Source organism: Bos indicus x Bos taurus, chromosome 10 (assembly GCF_003369695.1).
Source record: "Bos indicus x Bos taurus breed Angus x Brahman F1 hybrid chromosome 10, Bos_hybrid_MaternalHap_v2.0, whole genome shotgun sequence".
Classification (NCBI taxonomy): domain Eukaryota; kingdom Metazoa; phylum Chordata; class Mammalia; order Artiodactyla; family Bovidae; genus Bos; species Bos indicus x Bos taurus.
In genome coordinates this window covers 75495917-75513261 of record NC_040085.1, presented here as the reverse complement: position 1 = coordinate 75513261, position 17345 = coordinate 75495917, and the positions used below count along the sequence as shown (strand labels likewise).

The window sequence follows — 17345 nt, the reverse complement described above, 5'->3', positions numbered from 1 at the left end:
TCCTTTCTGCTGCATCCTTCTCCGAAGCAATCAAATGCGTTAAGCAAAATTCTCTAATAGATATGACACACAGGCACTAAAGCCCTTGCCTTCACAGAGTATAGCCTAGATAGAGAAATTAACCACTGGTAGGTGAAAAAGGGGCTTCCCAGGTGGCACCAGTAGTAATGAACCCGACTGCCAATGCAGGAGACAGAAGAGATACAGGTTTGATCCCTGGGTCCGGAAGATGTCCTGGAGGAGGTCATGGCAATCCACTCCAGTATTCTTGCCTGGAGAATCTCACAGACAGAGGAGCCTGGCAGGCTACAGTCCACGGGGTCGCAAAGAGTTGGACATGACTGAAGCAACATAGCACACACAGGTGAAAAGAATCACAAAAGCAGTTGCTAAAGGTCAAATGTTTCAGGCAAAAAGTACCACATAATTTCAGAGAGAGCTCTCCCTCCTATCTACCCCTTGGGCACCAGATGAGAAGTGAGCCCCCTACTGGGGACTTTTTGCAGATACCACTTACAGATAGCACAGGTACCAAGACTTCTCTTTGACTTACCGTATTTGCTTAACAGTGAGGGAAGAGTGGAGGAAAGATCTAAGAAGAAGCTTCCTAATAGATGCTTTTGCTTAAGGTGACAATTACAAATTCTTTCCTAATTAAGAATTCTCACTATAAGCAGTATCATTGAGAGTGAAAAGTGAAATTTGCTCAGTCATGTCCAGTGCTTTGCCACCCATGGCCTAAGCAGTCCATGGAATGCTCCACTCCAGAATACTGAAGTGGGTAGCTGTTCCCTTCTCCAGGGGATCTTCCCAAGCCAGGGATCAAACTCAGTCTCCCGCATTGCAGGCGAATTCTTTACAGTCCCAATTTTCCCACCAAAGATGATGATAGTAATAAATATAGTGTAGTTACAATTTATCATGCACTTACTGTTTATCACTTACTCAGGCTTTAAGTAATATACAGACTAACTTAGTTAACCTTTACTCACCATCCTTTAAGGGGGAGATTATTATTGCAGCTGAGCACTGAGGCTTGGTGGGGAGGGAGGGAGGCATTTGACCTCAGTGGGTGTTTGACTTCAGTTGATTTGACTTCACTTGACTTCACTAAGTGTTGAAGCCAGAAAGAGAACCCCAAATCGGTGTTTTAACCATGGCCCCTGTTCTATCAACGACTCTGGCCCACAGGATGTCACATGGGCTCCTTCCCACCCCAGTGTCCCAGGTCTCCTCCAGCTTCTGTCAAACAGGGAACCAGACACGGGCCCGGGTACTTGGCCAAGAAAATCAATCGATGCCATGTGGCTTCACCTCACAGTCTAAACCATTCCACGCACCCCAGTGTCCACAACCTTTAGGACAAAGCTGGCAAACCATACAGATAGCCAAAAGGAGGGCAAGGGCAGCTCACTCATTCACTGATGCTCATGCAAAACTGCCTCCCAGGTGAAAGGGATGTATCTTTAGTTCACAGTCCTTGCTGTTTATCAGGAAAAGATGATATGGCTAAATTCAATAACCAGCAGAAATATGCCAAGTGGCATTTCTCAGAATTAGGTCTGAGGCTGAAAGAAGAGTAAGTCCCCCTGATAGAGAAATAAATTGGGTCTGTTAATAACACATTGATGGACATCTAGTTTCTATTGATGGTAAATGAACTTTTCAACTTTGGTCTTCATTGATGGTAAATGATCTCTATAATCTGATCACTTCAGAAATGATTACCTTTCTATAAGGATTCCAGTTTCCCTGGTGGCTCAGTGCTAAAGAATCCGACTGCCAATGCAGGAGACATGAGTCTGATGTCTGGGTCAGGAAGGAAGGAAATGGCAACCCATGCCAGTATGCTTGCCTGGGAAACCCCATAGACAGAGGAGCCTTGTGGGCTACAGTCCAGGGGTTCGCGAAAGAGTTGGACACAACTTAGAAACCAAACAACAACTACAAGGGTTCAACCAGTACTAAAACCTGGACACTTACAAGATCTTGAAAGATCAGATTAGAAAAGACGTGATTGCAGGCAGTTAGTTAGAGCCTTAAAAACACATAGATCCAAGGTTCTTAAGGTTTGAAGTCCAACTTCTCTATGCCCAGCCATTCTTCCAAATCCTTCTGTATTGCACATAGAAAGTCAATTAAAATATTAAAACATACCATCAAACTATTTTTTTTAGCTAAAAGGATCAACTACTTATGAAAGATGATCCCTGAGTCCTAATTGAAGACAATTAAAGTTGGAAGAGATTAACTCATCTCATCTCCTCATTTTACAGCTGTGGAAGAAACTGAAGGCCAAAATGGTGAAATGACTTGCCCAACCCCACACAGTAACAGTCATGGAGTAACCATGTGGCACCCATGGGTAGATCAGGTATGCACATAATCCAAGGCAGATAATTTACCTGAATTTCTTATGTTGGTGTTGTTCAGTTTGGAGTCCTTGATTACCAAGTGCTTAATCCAGAGAGTGGGAGCTGTGATTTCTGAAAAAAAAAAAAAAAAAGAAGAGAGAAAATAAAGTCTGGGCAACAGAGAGTATGAAACTTGGGATGTAACCCCCAGACTTTTTAAAAGCCTGAGGCATCAAAGATAGAGCCATCTCCCTCATCCCATGTCCACTTCATCCCAACAGCCTCTTGCTTCCTCCCTATGGAAGCTCCTCTCTATCCGCTCATCCCATGTCCACTGCATCCCAACAGCCTCTTGCTTCCTCCCTATGGAAGCTCCTCTCTATCTGCTCAGAGGAGCCAGCTAGGGCCTCTTGTGCTGGGAGGCAGAGTGGTCAGAGTCCAGAGGCATTGAGCCACTCCATCCAGGAATAAAAATATTATCCCAGGAGGTGAGGAAAATGGGCCAAGCCAAGTCTCTCTCAGCTGCTTCCCTGGAAGAAGATTTAAAGGAAATAAATCAACAAACCAATGCCAAAAAAACCACAGAGACCATTTTGGAAGAAACAGCTGAGCCACAGCAGCTTTTAGCTCGCTGAGACTCTGCTCCACATGGGAAAGAAAGTAATGGGCCTAATGTGTGCTTCAATCTCTTTTCTAATGGTTTCTCATCAAACAGAGGCTGAATTCTTCATCCAGAGAGCTCTAGGAGGCCACCAGGCTCTCCAGGGCTGGGGTCACCCAGTGGACAGGTGCTGTGGAAATCTGAGGATGCCCCTGAGCACTGGAGATGAGACCTTTCGTGAGTACATTGTAAAGGTCTTCCAAGTTGACGTGGTCTCCATTTCCTACCCAGACTGCCCAGGGTCCAGGGTCCAGGGTCCCAGACTCGCCAATGATCTAGGACATTTGTGGATCACAGAAACATTTGAATTTCTAGGCATGAACACACAAGTGTTCCACTCCACGGCCAGCTGCAAAGGATATCTTGTGTTTTTGTCTAGAGCTGAGCCTGGGCTAGGGCCATCCTTAGCCAACAGTTCCAACAAGTGGCATCACTTCTTTTTGTTCCTCTGTCTCACTGTCCAGTCTTAGGATCCAAGCCTGGATATACTCAGCTGAAAGCTGCTAAAAGGTTGCTGTATATTGCACTGAGTGCCACATCTCGTTGTCAGACTTTCTAGAAACTACACTCTGCCAAGATTCCTGCTCCCCCTCATGGGAACCTGGAGTATTTAGCAAAGCACGCTGAAGGATATAGGCCCTGAGCAGCTCAAACTCACACTGAAGCCAGCCTTCTGCACCCAAGTTCCAGTTGTCCGCTCCTCAGACCTCCAGAGATACCCAGCCTGCTTTGCCACCAACTACCGCTATTTCTCTTGATCTAGCATTTCTCTTCCCCCAATGTCTGGACTCAACTCTCATGGTCCCTACAAGTCAGCCAAGCCGACTCCATGCACCAGTCTCTTTCCTGTGACTTTCCTCATTACACTGTTTCCACCATACTCCCTCCTTCGTCCCTGCCTGGAACACCCTGATTCTTCCCTCACACTTTCAGATTCAGCTCAAGTTCCCTCTCTTCACAGAATCTTTTCCCAGACCACTGTGATCTCTTTCTTCTGGAAATGTCTATCACAGAGGAAATAAAACTGAGACCATGTAGCTTCATACATAAATTCTCCAATAGTTGCCACTCTGTTGAGAGCAAAGGCTTTCATCTTATCTATTTCTCCTTCGTCCCCAGCAGGCCTCGCACAATGCTGGGTACAGCACTACAAGGACTTGTAAGAGCTGACTCATTTAGAAAAACGATGCTGCCGGCCTGTCTTTCTCAGCCACGGCTCCTCGGTCTTGGCAGTTTGCAGGGTCCATCCAGGCTGTGTTATTGTTGGATGTTAGTGGCCAGGCAGGAAGCCTGGTGAGAACAGAGGGCCTTTCCAGAAGTGGAGGGTGTACTAGTTCCTGGGAGGGTTTGCATTTTTTAAAAACGTTAAAAACAGCCTTGCTTAAACCGGGAAAAATTGAAATTAAAAAAGGAAAAAAAAATAATAGTAAAGCTTAAACAAACATCCGAAGGAAAGACGTGTCCCAAATTTGAAAACAGTGGGACAACTCAAATCTGAAGTAATACAGGAGCTTACCGTCTCCATCGAACACCGGCTGGGTCTCCATCGTGGGTGTCGGCTTAGACCCGTCATCTGAATTGAGGGTTAAAAAGAATCGAAAGGAGACTACCATTATTGAGGTAAATACTATCTACTCTCCAGCACTGTTGAATGGTTGGGGTTTGCACATGGCCCGGCCAAGTCCCAAGGAACAGATCAAAGAAAAAGAAAAGAAAGAAGAAAAGAGCAAGAAAGAAAAGAGCATCACAGAAGAGACACCAACAGTAAGACAAATCCAGGTGCATGCTTGCCATTCCAGGGAAGGAACCCAAGTTATCATGGCTCTGGAGGACCCAGTCTCATGACTCTGCAGCAGCATGACTCTGTCAGCCCTTGCTCTTTCCCCAGGAAAGCTGGCAGTGCTGTCTTCCCAGGAGCCCTTAGCTCTGGCCAGGCACGTTGGGAGATGCTAGCACGCTTATGGCATCAAGTGCTGATGTCCCCAGCTCCTTCCTGCCCTCTTGTGCAAGGCACCAACCCAGTGCCTTTCTAGTGGCCCTCACTGAAGAGTCTGAAGAAAACCAAAGACCATGGCGCCATTCCCTCCCAAACCCCTAGCTATTTTTCCGTCCTCATCTAAAAACGAAGTGAGGGTAAGAAGGACCATTCTCTCTCCAGCATGCTGAACTGAAAAGAATTGGGAATCCTTAGAACACTTTTAACTGTGAAACCAATTCCCAAGGAGAGATGGAGGCAGACAAAATGAGAGGGAACATAAGTAATTGCACTCTGGATTTCCTTTGAAATTTCTAACACAGATGCTAGGAGCAGAGAGTTCTCAGTGACAAAGTCCTAATACTTATGGTCATAGTAGTGTTGGCAGCTCTCTCTGCAGACCAAGAACCTCTACAGGTCAGAGTAAGTGCAGACTTTATCTCCCTTTCAGGACTTTGAATTATGTTCATCAAGATCCCCAAACCTTAATTTTGAACACTGTTTCTCAACTTTTGTTTTATTATTGTCTAAGGAGCATTTTTAGGCATTTTTCTCCTTAACTAGTTTCCTAATGAAATTTTAATAACAAAGATACACTGTATCTCTGTATACACTGTACATATCTCTGTATACACAGTACATATTTATGTACTGTATGTATGTCTGTACTTTATATGTAAAAATAGAAAGGGTTCTTTTGTGCCCCCCCAAAACAATTTTCACCTCTTTGTTGAAAGCTGGGAACAGGTGTCTTTACTTACATTGAGAATGCACAGATCCACGATTTTTCTATTTTCTCCCTCAGCAAGAGGAAGGAAGGTGAGCACTGTGGTCTCGGACACTGTGGTTACACAATCCCTTCTTCCCAAGACCCCCAGCGATCTTTGGGGACTAAACACTGTATTCTCCAAGCATTAACTATTAATGGAGAATACAAGTTCTCATATCATCTGCAACGCAGGTCAGATCATCAGTAATAACAACCTCCAGCATTTGGAGCTCCCAGAACTCTTGGCAGACTTCCCTGCATCTTATCAGGGAAGGAGAAAGAACACAGAGAGCAGATCCCTTTTTTCACACCAATACCCTACCCCTGGGATCTTAAGACTCAATAGCTATGGAGATCCTGACCCTTGCTGGAGGCTGAGGCCAGCAACCTGAGAGTTGTGTGACACCTGACCCTGCTATTATTGCCATGTGCTGACGTAAGACCCAACTCCCACAGGGGCCAGGGCGATCCTGAACAAGCCGACAATCATCCCCGGACATGAGATGCCTCAGGAGGAGAGGAATAATGAAACTGCATATCTTATTTGCCTCAAATTGGAGTCCTGAACAGTCATCTTTTGACACCAAACTGCCCATTTGATCTGGAAGTCATTGAGGGAGAATAAACACAGTGAAAAAACACGCAATGTCATTTTTTAAAATAGCATCACTTCCCCGACTCTATTAACACCCTTTCCGTTGAATTCAATGAACCACTGAATGAAGTCTTTTGGCAGCTGCAATGCACATTTGGTTGCTCCTGCCGGATGCAGGGTTCACAGTCTAAATAGCCCAGCACAGTGTGCTCAGCCCCTCCACACAGGGTGGCTTCCTTTCAGGAGTCTTAAAGGTAACAAAGAGAAAGTGAGAAATCAAACATTTTCACAGGGACAATGGTGACAAGCCAAGTGCAAAATGGCTTATGTGATATCTTGATATTCAATTAAAATCATCCCATACTCCAAGAGCTGTATCTCTCTCTCTCGAACAGGAAGACAGAAAATACTCTGTTTATTTCTCCCATCACTGACAGGAGAGGCTGGGACGGCCCATCTGGTCCAGCAATCAGCAAAGAAGTCTGCTGCTCAAGGAGAGGAAGGAGGGTTTCCAGTCTCCCCACTCCCGGGGAAGTCGAGGACCTCCACGATCGCCCAGATGCAGGTTCAGAAGCCCACAGAGCGTGAAGCCACGTGTAGGGAGCGAATCTTCCTGCAGGGTAGGGTCACCGAGGGTGAAGACACACAGCTGCACTGCCACCACAGAGGCCCTAGCGGGAGATCTTTATGAAGTGAGAAAAGACAAGGCGCCCTGCTGCCAGGAGAGCCACCTGTGGCATCCAGCATGCCCCAAGGGTGGGGAGCCAAGCCAAAGCCAACAGGACCCTCTGACCATCATCTCCGGGCACCTGGGCACCTGGCGTCCAACCCAGCAAACAAGCGCACCCTTCTCCCAAACACAGGTCCAAGGCCTGGGTCCAAGGTCCACATCAAGCCTGCTTCCTGGCAAGCCCTGGGGTGACACCGGGCCCCACGCTGGGCCCTGGGGAGAGAGAAAAGCTTCTACGTGTACCCCTGGCCTCCCAGTTTCCAGTGGGGTCACTGTGCAGACCCCGGCTTTACATCCACTAAGTTGGATAACCTGAACCCCTCGCTTTTCTTCTCTGGGCAGTGATATCCTCTGGACACTGTGGCTAGAAAAGACTCTACAGGCCTCTTAAAGAAGGCATTAAATCATCAAGTGTTAAATCATCTTATCCAACTGCTTACTTTTAAAATTGGATTTGCAGCATGAAAATTCGACAGTTTTTAAAATAAAAAATCAAGTAAACCTTACAACTCAATAAGAAGACAAACAGCCTGATTTCAAAATGGGTAAAATATTTCAATAGACATTTCCAATATCGACAGACAGGTAATAAATATGCAAAAAGGTGTTCGATAACATTAACTGTTAGGAAACCACACATCAAAACCATGATGAGATACCACCATGTACCTACTAGAATGGCTAAAAATTTTTTAAAAGACACTATCAAGTAACAAGGATATGGAGGAGCTCAAATCCTCATTCACTTTTCATGGGAATGTAAAATGGGGTAGCCACATTGGAAAAGAGTCTGACAATTTCTTTAAAAATTAAACATAAACTTACCAATCAATCTTGAAATTTTACTCCTGGGAATCTATCCAAGAAAAATAAAGACATATCCACCCAAAGACATATATACACATATTCATAGCAGCATTATTCATTAACAGCCTCAAACTGGAAATAATCCAGATGTTCTTCTACTGGTGTAGAGGTAACCGAATTGTGATACATTCATACAATGGAGTATTATTTAGCAGTTAAAAAGAAAGAATTACTGATACATATAATCATATAGATGACTTCAAAAATATTACACTACATAAAAGAAGCCACGCGCAAATACTACATATGGTACAACCCCATTATGTAAAATGCCTAGTAAAGGTAAATCTATAGAGACAGAAAGCAGATACATGGTTGCCTGGAGGAGAGAGTCAATATAACTATAAATGGGTACAAGGTTTCTTCGGGAAGTGATGGAAATGTTCTCCGGTGATAGCTGTACTTCTCTACAGATGTACTAGATTCACTGAATTGTACATTTACTGTGGGTAAATTTTATGGTGTGTAATTATAGCTTAATAAAGATTTTAAATCAAAAGAGGGCCAGAGTACCAAAGCCGTCACAGATACACCATCAGGAGGCAGTAGCTAGATTATTTGAGAGATCCTTAATTTGGGGGGAGACTCTTCCATAGAGCGTAAAGAAAAATACATCTGAAATTCAGTTTACACATATGCACATGATGATTTCACATGTGTGTATGTTCACTCTTGGTGATTCTTACAGACCTGCAATAGTAAGACTTTATTTTTCTTTGATGCCATAATACTCTTCCTGCTGGAGGAGATGGAACACTGAAAAAAACCCAATTCAAAGATGATCATTTCTCTTACAGGGAGAAAAGGTAAATTTGGAAACATTAAAGAAAAATAGGGGTTTACAGGTGGCCCTAGAGGTAGAGAACCCGCCTGCCAATGCAGGAGACATAAGAGACAAGGGTTTGAACCCTGGGTGGGGAAGATCCCCTGGAGGAGGGCATGGCAACCCACTCCAGTATTCTTGCCTGGAGAATCCCATGGACATATGTAGATAGAAACATAACACTCATTATTCCAAATGATGCAGTCCTGAGATTGGGCACAGAAATACAGAAATCCTAAGGCTGACTTAGGATGTTGTAAAGAGCCGACTCATTGGAAAAGACCTTAATCCTGGGAAAGACTGAAGGCAAAAGGAGCAGGGGGCACCAGAGGAACAGAGGATTAGATGGCATCACCGACTCAGTGGACACGAATCTGAGCAAATTCCCAGAGACAGGGAAGGACAGGGGAGCCCACCGTGCTGCAGTCCATGGGGGTCGCAAAGAGTCGGACACAACTGAGAAACTGAACAACAGCCAACGAAAAATAAGTCAAACCTGAGAAAATTTCTCAAGGATGATATCAAGATCAAGAATAATACGTGTTAGCACATTTTGTAACACTCAACTCCTAGCAGGTTGCTTTCTTCATCTATTCTTGCCACTGGCCAGGGCAGAGGAAGTCACCAGGCAGATAAAAAGAGATTGAGCTTCAGCGTAAGGAAGTGATTTGTTCAAGACCCCAGAGGCAGTGAGCAAGTGGTGCTGGCAACTGCTCAGGCCCAGAGCAGGCATCTGGCCTCCCCAAAATTCCCCAGCCCCGCAACCACGCCTCCCCTTGCAGGTGCAGCCCCAGAGACCCGCAGCCCCCGCACGGGCCCTGTAAGCCCATCCAGACAGTGGGTTTGTGTGACACCACAATTCCCTGCCCTGCGAGAAGGCCTGGCCCACGCACAGACAGCTGGAAGTCACTTCGACCCCCAATGACACTGTTCAAAGCCTCCTCTGTTTGGCTTTTTGACTCCTGATTGACATTCGCTGGCGAGTGGAGCTAAATGCTGCGCTGAGGACAATGTTGACCCGCTCTGACTATTCGCAAGGAAAGACTTTTCAGAATAACAAACAAAACAAAACAAAACCCCCAAAACATTGGTGTGCTTAAGGGACTGAATAGAGCCCAAGAGGTCCAAGGAGGCAGGGCCGGGCCTTTCAAGGGGCTGGCAAGTCCATTGAGGAGTTAATTGTTTGGGTGTACAATGAGTTTATTCTGACCACATACAAAGAGCTTTCTCTTCCAGGTCCTTCAAAAGCAAATGTGTCAAAGGGGCCAGAGGAGGAATCTGTATTAATGGCATCTCTTGGGGTCTTGAGACTGAGGAGCCTTGGAGAATGAGAGAAAAAGAAACCACCACCCCCAACCCGAGATTCGGAAAGTCTCTCAATGATCCCAAATCCCCTTTGATTCTTGGGTTCTGCCCAAACCCTGGTCCATCACTGGTCACCCTCCCTCTCGGATTCATTCAGGCTGCAAGACATGGAGATAAACTTCAGCCCTGTAGAAGTGTTGGAAGGTTCTTGCTATTGAAGGGACTACATTTATTCCTGCACCATCATCCCCCTCAGCATGTGACTCAGACCCAGTGTGAAAGTCGAGACGACTTATTCCGGGCATCACAGGAAGACAACAGTGCCTGTTTACAGAAATGTCCCTTAAGAACCTGGCCCGAATCATACCAGGGGGAGGATGGAATTGTTAACCTCAACATTTCCTGAGGTCCCACGACCAACAAGGCTCAGCAATGTACTCTGAGCTGCCCTGATTCTGACCATTAAGAACACAAGTTATCTGAGTACTTTGGGTCCTTTCCAGAGTGAGAGATCAATGCTCTACATTCTGCCTACCCACCTGCACCCTCCTTCCCAATACAAGTGAAAACAAGCTTCAAAATGTCTTCTTGCAAGCAGTTCCCCACATCGTCAAGCTCTTTCTTGAGTAAGAACAGAAACAAAGGGCTGGTGAAAAGGGTAAACCAGAGATGGAAGAGGGTGGTGAGAGGGCTGGGGTGTAGGGGATCAGTGGCACTGGCAGCAGCAGAGCTGGTTCAGAGCTGGGTGCACCCAGAGCCTGGGCTAATTTTTTTAAACTAAAAATGACTTTGCAACAGGTAACTGCACACAGAGAGGCCCCGTGTACCCTCCACCCAATTTCCTCCCATGTAGCATCTTTACAGGTAGCATAATTATATAGATAACATCATAGGAGTATAATACCAAAATCAGGAAATTGATACTGGTATAATCCAGGGGCCTTATTCACATCCCACCGGTTTTGCGTGGACTTGCTCTGGGTGTCTGGTTGGGTGGGCGGTGTGTAGCTCTATGCGATTTTATCCATGTGCAGATTCACGCAACCACCACGATCAAAATATAGAACTAGTCCATCACTACAAAGATATCCCATGTGCTACCCTTTTATAATCACACTTCCCCTTCTCCACCTCATCGTTCACCCCTGGTAACCACTAACCCTTTCTCCATCTCTATAATTTTGTCATTTTCAGAATGTTATATAAATGGAATCATGCAGTAGACCATCTCTGGAGGTTGGACTTTTTCACTCTGCCTAATGCCCTTGAAATCCATCCAGCTGTTGCCCCAAGTGTCAACAGTGTGTTCCTTTACGTTACTGAGTAGTATTCCATGGTGTGGACGCACCTCGGTTTGTTTCACCCACTGAACGACATTTGGGACGTTTTCACCCTTGGCTATTACACATAAAGCTGCTGTGACTACTTGTGTACAGGTTTTTGTGTGAACATAAGTTTTCATTTCTCTGGAATAGATAAGCAGAAGTGCAATCACTAGATTATATGGTAAGCATATGTTTTGTTGTTTACTTTTTTAGGAAACTTCCAAAGTTATCTCCCAGAGTGGCTGTATCATTTTACATTCTTATCAACAATTTATGAAAGATCCAGTTCCTCTGCAGTGACATTTGGTATTGTCACTATCTTAGCTCTTCTAATAGGTGTGTAGTAATATCTTACCATGTTCTTAATTTGCAGTTTACAATTTTTGATCAAAGTATAGCTGGTTTACAATATCACGTAAGCTTTGGGTGTACAGCACAGCAATTCAGTTATGCACATATATATGCATATTCTTTCTCAGATTCTTTTCCCTTATAGGTTATTACATAATACTGAGTCTAGTCCCCTGTGCTATGCAATAGGTCCTTGTTGGTTAATTTGCACTTTTTATAGCTAATGACGTTGAACATCTTTTTGTGTGTTTATTTGCCTTCTGCATATGTGCTTAGGTGAAAAGCTTATTCAAGTATTTTGTCCATTTTTAAATTAAATTGGTTTTCAACTGTTAAGTTTTTTAGCATTCTTTATATGTTCATATGTCCTCTGTCAGATAGGTGGTTTGTAAGTATTTTCTCCAAGTCTGTAGTTTTTAATTTCCTTAACAAGATATTTTGAAAGCAAGTTTTCAATTTTGGTTAAGTCCAATTTATCAATTAAAAATTTTTTTGAATCACATGTTTGGTATTCTAAAACACTAAAGCTCAAGGTTCACCTACTTATAAGTTCTAAAAATTTTCTCCTATGTTTTCTTATACAAGTTGTAATAGCTTTAGATTTTACATTTAAGTCCAAGAGCCATTTTGAGTTAATTTTTGTATGAGGTGTGAGGTTTAGGCTGACGGTCTTGGGGAGTTGTTTTTGTTTTTTGTCTACTGGGTGCCTGATTGCTACAGCACCATTTGTTGAAAGGACTATCTTTTCTCCACTGAATTCCTTTTGCACGTTTCAAAAATCAGTTTGCCGAGCTTGTGTAGGTCTATTTCTGGGTTCTCTGTTCTGTTTTGTTGATCCTTAGGTCAACAGACAGTGAAAATACTCTATATGACACTGTGGTGGTGGATATTCCACTACTCCTGTGTCTATTCCCACAGAGTATACGACGCCAAGAGTGAATCCTAATGTAAACTGTGAACTTTGGGTGTTAATGATGTGTCAACTTAGGTTCATCAGTTGTAACAAAGGTACCCACTCTGGTGGGGGCTGTTGATGGTGGAGAAGGTGACACATGCGTGGGGACAGGGGGCATATAGAACATTTCAGGACCTTCCTCTTAATTTTGCTGTGAACCTAAAACTACTCTTAAAAAACTAAGTCAAAAATAAAAACAGAATAAAATAGACATTTAAAAATATGGAGTCACCACATTTGTTTAGATGACCAAAGGAAAGCATGAATTGAAAATTCATAAAGGGTCATGAAGGGAGTAAAATATTAAAGATACCTTGGTTTAAAAAAAAAATCACATACAGTGATTCCTCTCACTTTCTTTTTAAAAGTTGTTTCAGCTACTCTAGTACCATTGCCTTCTCTGGGAGATAGTAAAAGACAGGGAAGCCTGGCGTGCTGCAGACCGTGGGGTCGGGAAGAGTCGGACCCAACTTGAGGACTAACCAACAACACCACCATTGCCTTTCCACATAAATTTTAGAATAAGCAGCCCTTGAACCTCATGGTTTTCCTTCAACAGGTACAACAGGACCGGAGAGTGACAACTCCTTGGCCTTGACCACAGGAGCTACTTAGGGCTGAAGAGTGGTTCAGATGTGGCCCCAAGGCCTGTCTGTCCACCCACAGGCTGATATCCCTGCCTCCCTCCAGCTTGCTGGGCCACACTTGGAACTGAACTCATTCAGCCAAGGAACATATCCTCAGTGGCCAGGCAAGCTTGGAGCCGTCCCCTAGACTTCGGGGGCCCCACAAAGGTACCAGGCAGAAGAATCAAGAACTTGCCAGTGGACCATGCTCATCCCAGGCAGCCTCCTCCAGGGGTCTCTCCTTAGAGGCTCTAATCCTGGAAGCCACTGGCCAGGGCATTTGGAGGAGCCACCTGCCATCCCTCCCCTGCTTTCCAGTATCCCAGCATCTAGAAGTATGTGCTCCTCTGGGAGGCTTTCCCTCCATGACGATGCCTTCGACAAGAAGAGGCTAAGACCGTCAGAGTGTGAGCTCCACGAGCTGAGGGCTCTTACATTTCACCCACCACTGGGTCCTCAGGGACTGTCATAAAGCTGGCACTGAAGTCTTAATGAATATTTGTTGAATGAAAGAATAAAACAGCCATGTATAAAACACCAGCGGTCACTAACAACACCGGGGCACTCGTTAGAATCCGCGGCTAGAGGGCTTTTCCAGATCACAAACCCTGTTTCCTCTCCACTCCTTGGAAACCAGGTATCCTCCATTCGTAAACTTTCTTTTGGAGACCACAGAATAGGGGCCGAGATGGAGGGTGGGCAGTTGAGTAGATGGAGCTACTCCCTGCTGGGGGAATAATGAACTGTGGGTAGTGGGAGATGAGGGGCACACGTGAATACTCAAGCACACTCATGCACACCGCTTCTGCAACTGATCTCTTTGAAGCTGATATACTGATATGCCAGGCTTGGTCAGGGTGGCTCAGACACCAGCCAGCAGCAGCGACTGCATGCAGAGAAGAAAAGAGCTGCATCTCATGGGCCTGGAGCTACTTAGGTACAGTTTGTAGCAGGCACGCATTAGAATGAATGGTTCTCCACAGGGAAATCCAATGTGAGCCGAGGTCAACACATAGAGGTCATCAGTTGCCCATCTCCATTCAAATCCATTCAAATCCAGCCCAGGCTGGAGGGTAATCAGACTTAAGCCATCTGGTGGCAAGGCTGACAGATCACCTATGAACGTAGCCGCCCTCTCTGGGCTGAGAGAAGAGAAAAAAGAGGTGGCTGGGAAGAGGTGAAAGACACGTGAACGGGGTGACATTCTGTGTATAGGATGCTCTGAGACAGCTGACTCTGCACACCTCCACCAGGTTCGAGGCAATGCAAGGAAACCCCTTCAGGTGTACTTAACCCCCATGAGAGCGGAGGCTGGAGAGCACATGAGCCCCTTCATCTGGGAGACGTACCATCCATCATCCCTGCCCTAAGCACATCCCTCAGCCCTGAGAGGGAGTGCTGATGGCTCCACCATTTGAGTGACAAGGTGTCCAAGCTGGCATCAACCTGTAGACCAAACACCACGAGAGATCCTCAAATCCGAGACCCAGAGACGGACTCTGGAAAATAACTGTGATCCATTCTTCACTTGGAACACATGCTATGAAGCAGTCAGTGGAGGGGCGGGAGGTGGGGGGTGCAATAAAAGAAGTCTCTATGAGTTGTATTTTGGAAGTTCCACTTCTCTCCAAGACTGGCTTGACAAATACAGGAGCACGTGCAGAAAAGAGAGCAGTTTTCCAAATGTTTTTACTCTTCTTTCACTTTCCTTACACTGCTCACTCCCAGAGCTCTTAGAAGTAAGAAAAGAGTAAACTGCAGAAAACTCCCTATGATCCTAAATTTTCATTGGCCATGTATCCTAGGCGCTCCGGAGAAAAAGTTCCCAGGAACTGCCAGAAATCATTGTCCAAGTCCTCTCCCACTAGTCTCCCATTCTTCACCTGCTCCACCAACACCCCACTGGAAGCTGAGAACATCCTTACCGCACCTCATAAGCAATGAAGCCTAGGACCAGTCCTTGACTCTGTTAGGTTATCCTGGAAACTCCCTCAAATTGCCCACATTTGTTAGCATCTAGACCCCTGAAAGAGGCACCTCAGGAACATCCACAAGCCCTGGTGGGCCAGGAGAAGCTGCTCAGGGTAAAGTCACTGTTTCTAAATCACATTTTGCTTCCCAGTCACTTTTCTACTTCAATGGAAACCCCAAATTCCTTCCTCTCACTTTCTGTAGCTTTCAACTATTTTAGCAGCAGATGGTCAGAACTCAGGGGTTGCTGGGGGTCCTTTCCTCTCTTCTGATATTCCTCTGTCAGCATCAATAAAACACATGTGGATGCACGTGTGCCCCCACCCCCCCAAAATGCACACATACCCCTTCCATTTCTCTCGAAGGGTGAGGACCATCTGAGAAGGGACGGCTGCAGGATGGGAGTGTCCCAGATCAATGGATATTTGAAACTCAAACACATGGCCCGGGACCTACCCCGCATGTGTTAATTACCACACATGTGCCCATAAAGGAGTCCGGGGAAACACAAGGGGCCCAAAGAACAGAGCACAGTGAAGACATTCCAGGGGATTAAGTAAACAGTCTGAAGTTCTGACCCTCCTCCTCTCCTGCAGCACGTGCATCTGGGTAAGATAACCGGGCCTCCCTCCCTTCTTCCCCCGACTTCTCCCCTCGGGCCCCACACCTGTGGACCCAGGAGCAGGAGCGACCCAGACCTGCTTGCTGGCCAGACGCCTGTGACCTGCTACCGCCTGGCCTCTCTCCCTCTCTCCTGCCTCCTGCTATCTCCCCGGGCCTCCTCCCACTCTGCCTTTCTCCTCCTTGCCTTCAGAGGACTGATTCCTGGCCGGCAACCAGACCCTCCGTCACACAATACGCCTTTTCATTCCTCCCAGGCGGAGAGAACCGATCCCTCCAAGTCCGGTCCATGGAGCATGTTCAAAAAGGCAGAAGGGTAGGGAAAGAAAGAGCTGGGTGTGCTCCTCCCCTGCTCCCACCCCCCCAGCCCCCACACGCACATACACCCAGACCCCCAGCCTCGCCTTCTTTCTGGACGTCCTCTGGGCCGAGCGTCCCTCTGGGCAGGTCTCTGGAGCTGCGGCTCTCGGGAGATGCCTTCTGGGAGACCCCCCATGTGGGCACGAGCTCAGACAAGGGCCCTTTGTGTCTTCCCACCTGCTGCCCTCTGGAGCACATTCCATTCTCAAGTGGCAGCTGAAGAGGCACCTCGGCGGGGCCGACACAGGATATTACCAATGCCCTCTCGCACCCTGTCCCCATTCAAACCCCAGCTTCCTGGACAGGTGTGGCTTCAGGTGGGCCTTCCTACAGGTGGCTTCTCACTGCCCTGCCTGCGGCAGACAAAGAGAAGAGATTCAACACCTCTGCTGTTGTTCGGTTGTGTTCGACTCTTTGTGACCCCACAGACTGCAGCACCTCTGGGAACCCTCCAAAGTAGAAGGAAAGAGAGGCCACTGGGCAGAAGTCAAGTCTCCAGGGGGCAAGTGAGCCCTAGCATCTTTCCCTCCCCCCTGCCAGGCCTTTGCACCAAAGAGGAAGCCCCTACACCACCATCTGGGACAGAGGAACCCACTGGGATAAGGGAGTGAAGAGGTAGGAACTTGAGGCTTCACACTCTATCCACCCCCCTCCCTGGAGGAATCAGATTCCCCTGCCTTCTCCCACCTGGATCAGCAAGAGCCTGCTGTGAGCACGGTCTGATTCCTATTATCATTCACAACATACAAGACAACCTGGGAAGTTATTTCCTTGTGCAGTTTAAAAGCCAGATCCTCTGGTTGGCCTTTCTTGGGGCAGGTGCTTCATCCAGCATCATGCACTCTGTTCCCTTTGGTGGGGAAAGTCTGGGTGGTCTGTTCTGCATGGCTGCTCTTTCTTTTTCCTACCACCAGGACCTCATGCTCAGGATTAAAGCTTATGCTCCTGAAGACTTCAGTGGCAACAAGCAAAACTGAAGGCAGTTCCCTTTTCCAACCCCAATCAATTACAAGCAGACATGCCACTCACAGTGTTGATGATTTCAGATCTTTGCAGG

General features: G+C 46.3%; 1 protein-coding gene across 5 annotated transcripts in view; it reads right to left on the bottom strand.

Moving 5' to 3' along the window:
• The window catches only part of SMOC1 (SPARC related modular calcium binding 1), a 146097-nt gene that overhangs the window by 34530 nt on the left and 94222 nt on the right, over positions 1 to 17345 (bottom strand). For 3 of the 5 annotated variants that reach the window (XM_027552279.1, XM_027552280.1, XM_027552283.1), the window contains exons 6-7: positions 4532 to 4621; positions 2406 to 2486 (exon numbers count right to left, since the gene is read on the bottom strand). In XM_027552279.1, the coding sequence (XP_027408080.1) occupies positions 2406 to 2486; positions 4532 to 4621 (171 nt within the window). The remainder of the gene's footprint in view (positions 1 to 2405; positions 2487 to 4531; positions 4622 to 17345) is intronic. The other 2 variants (XM_027552281.1, XM_027552282.1) reach the window with 1 other exon arrangement.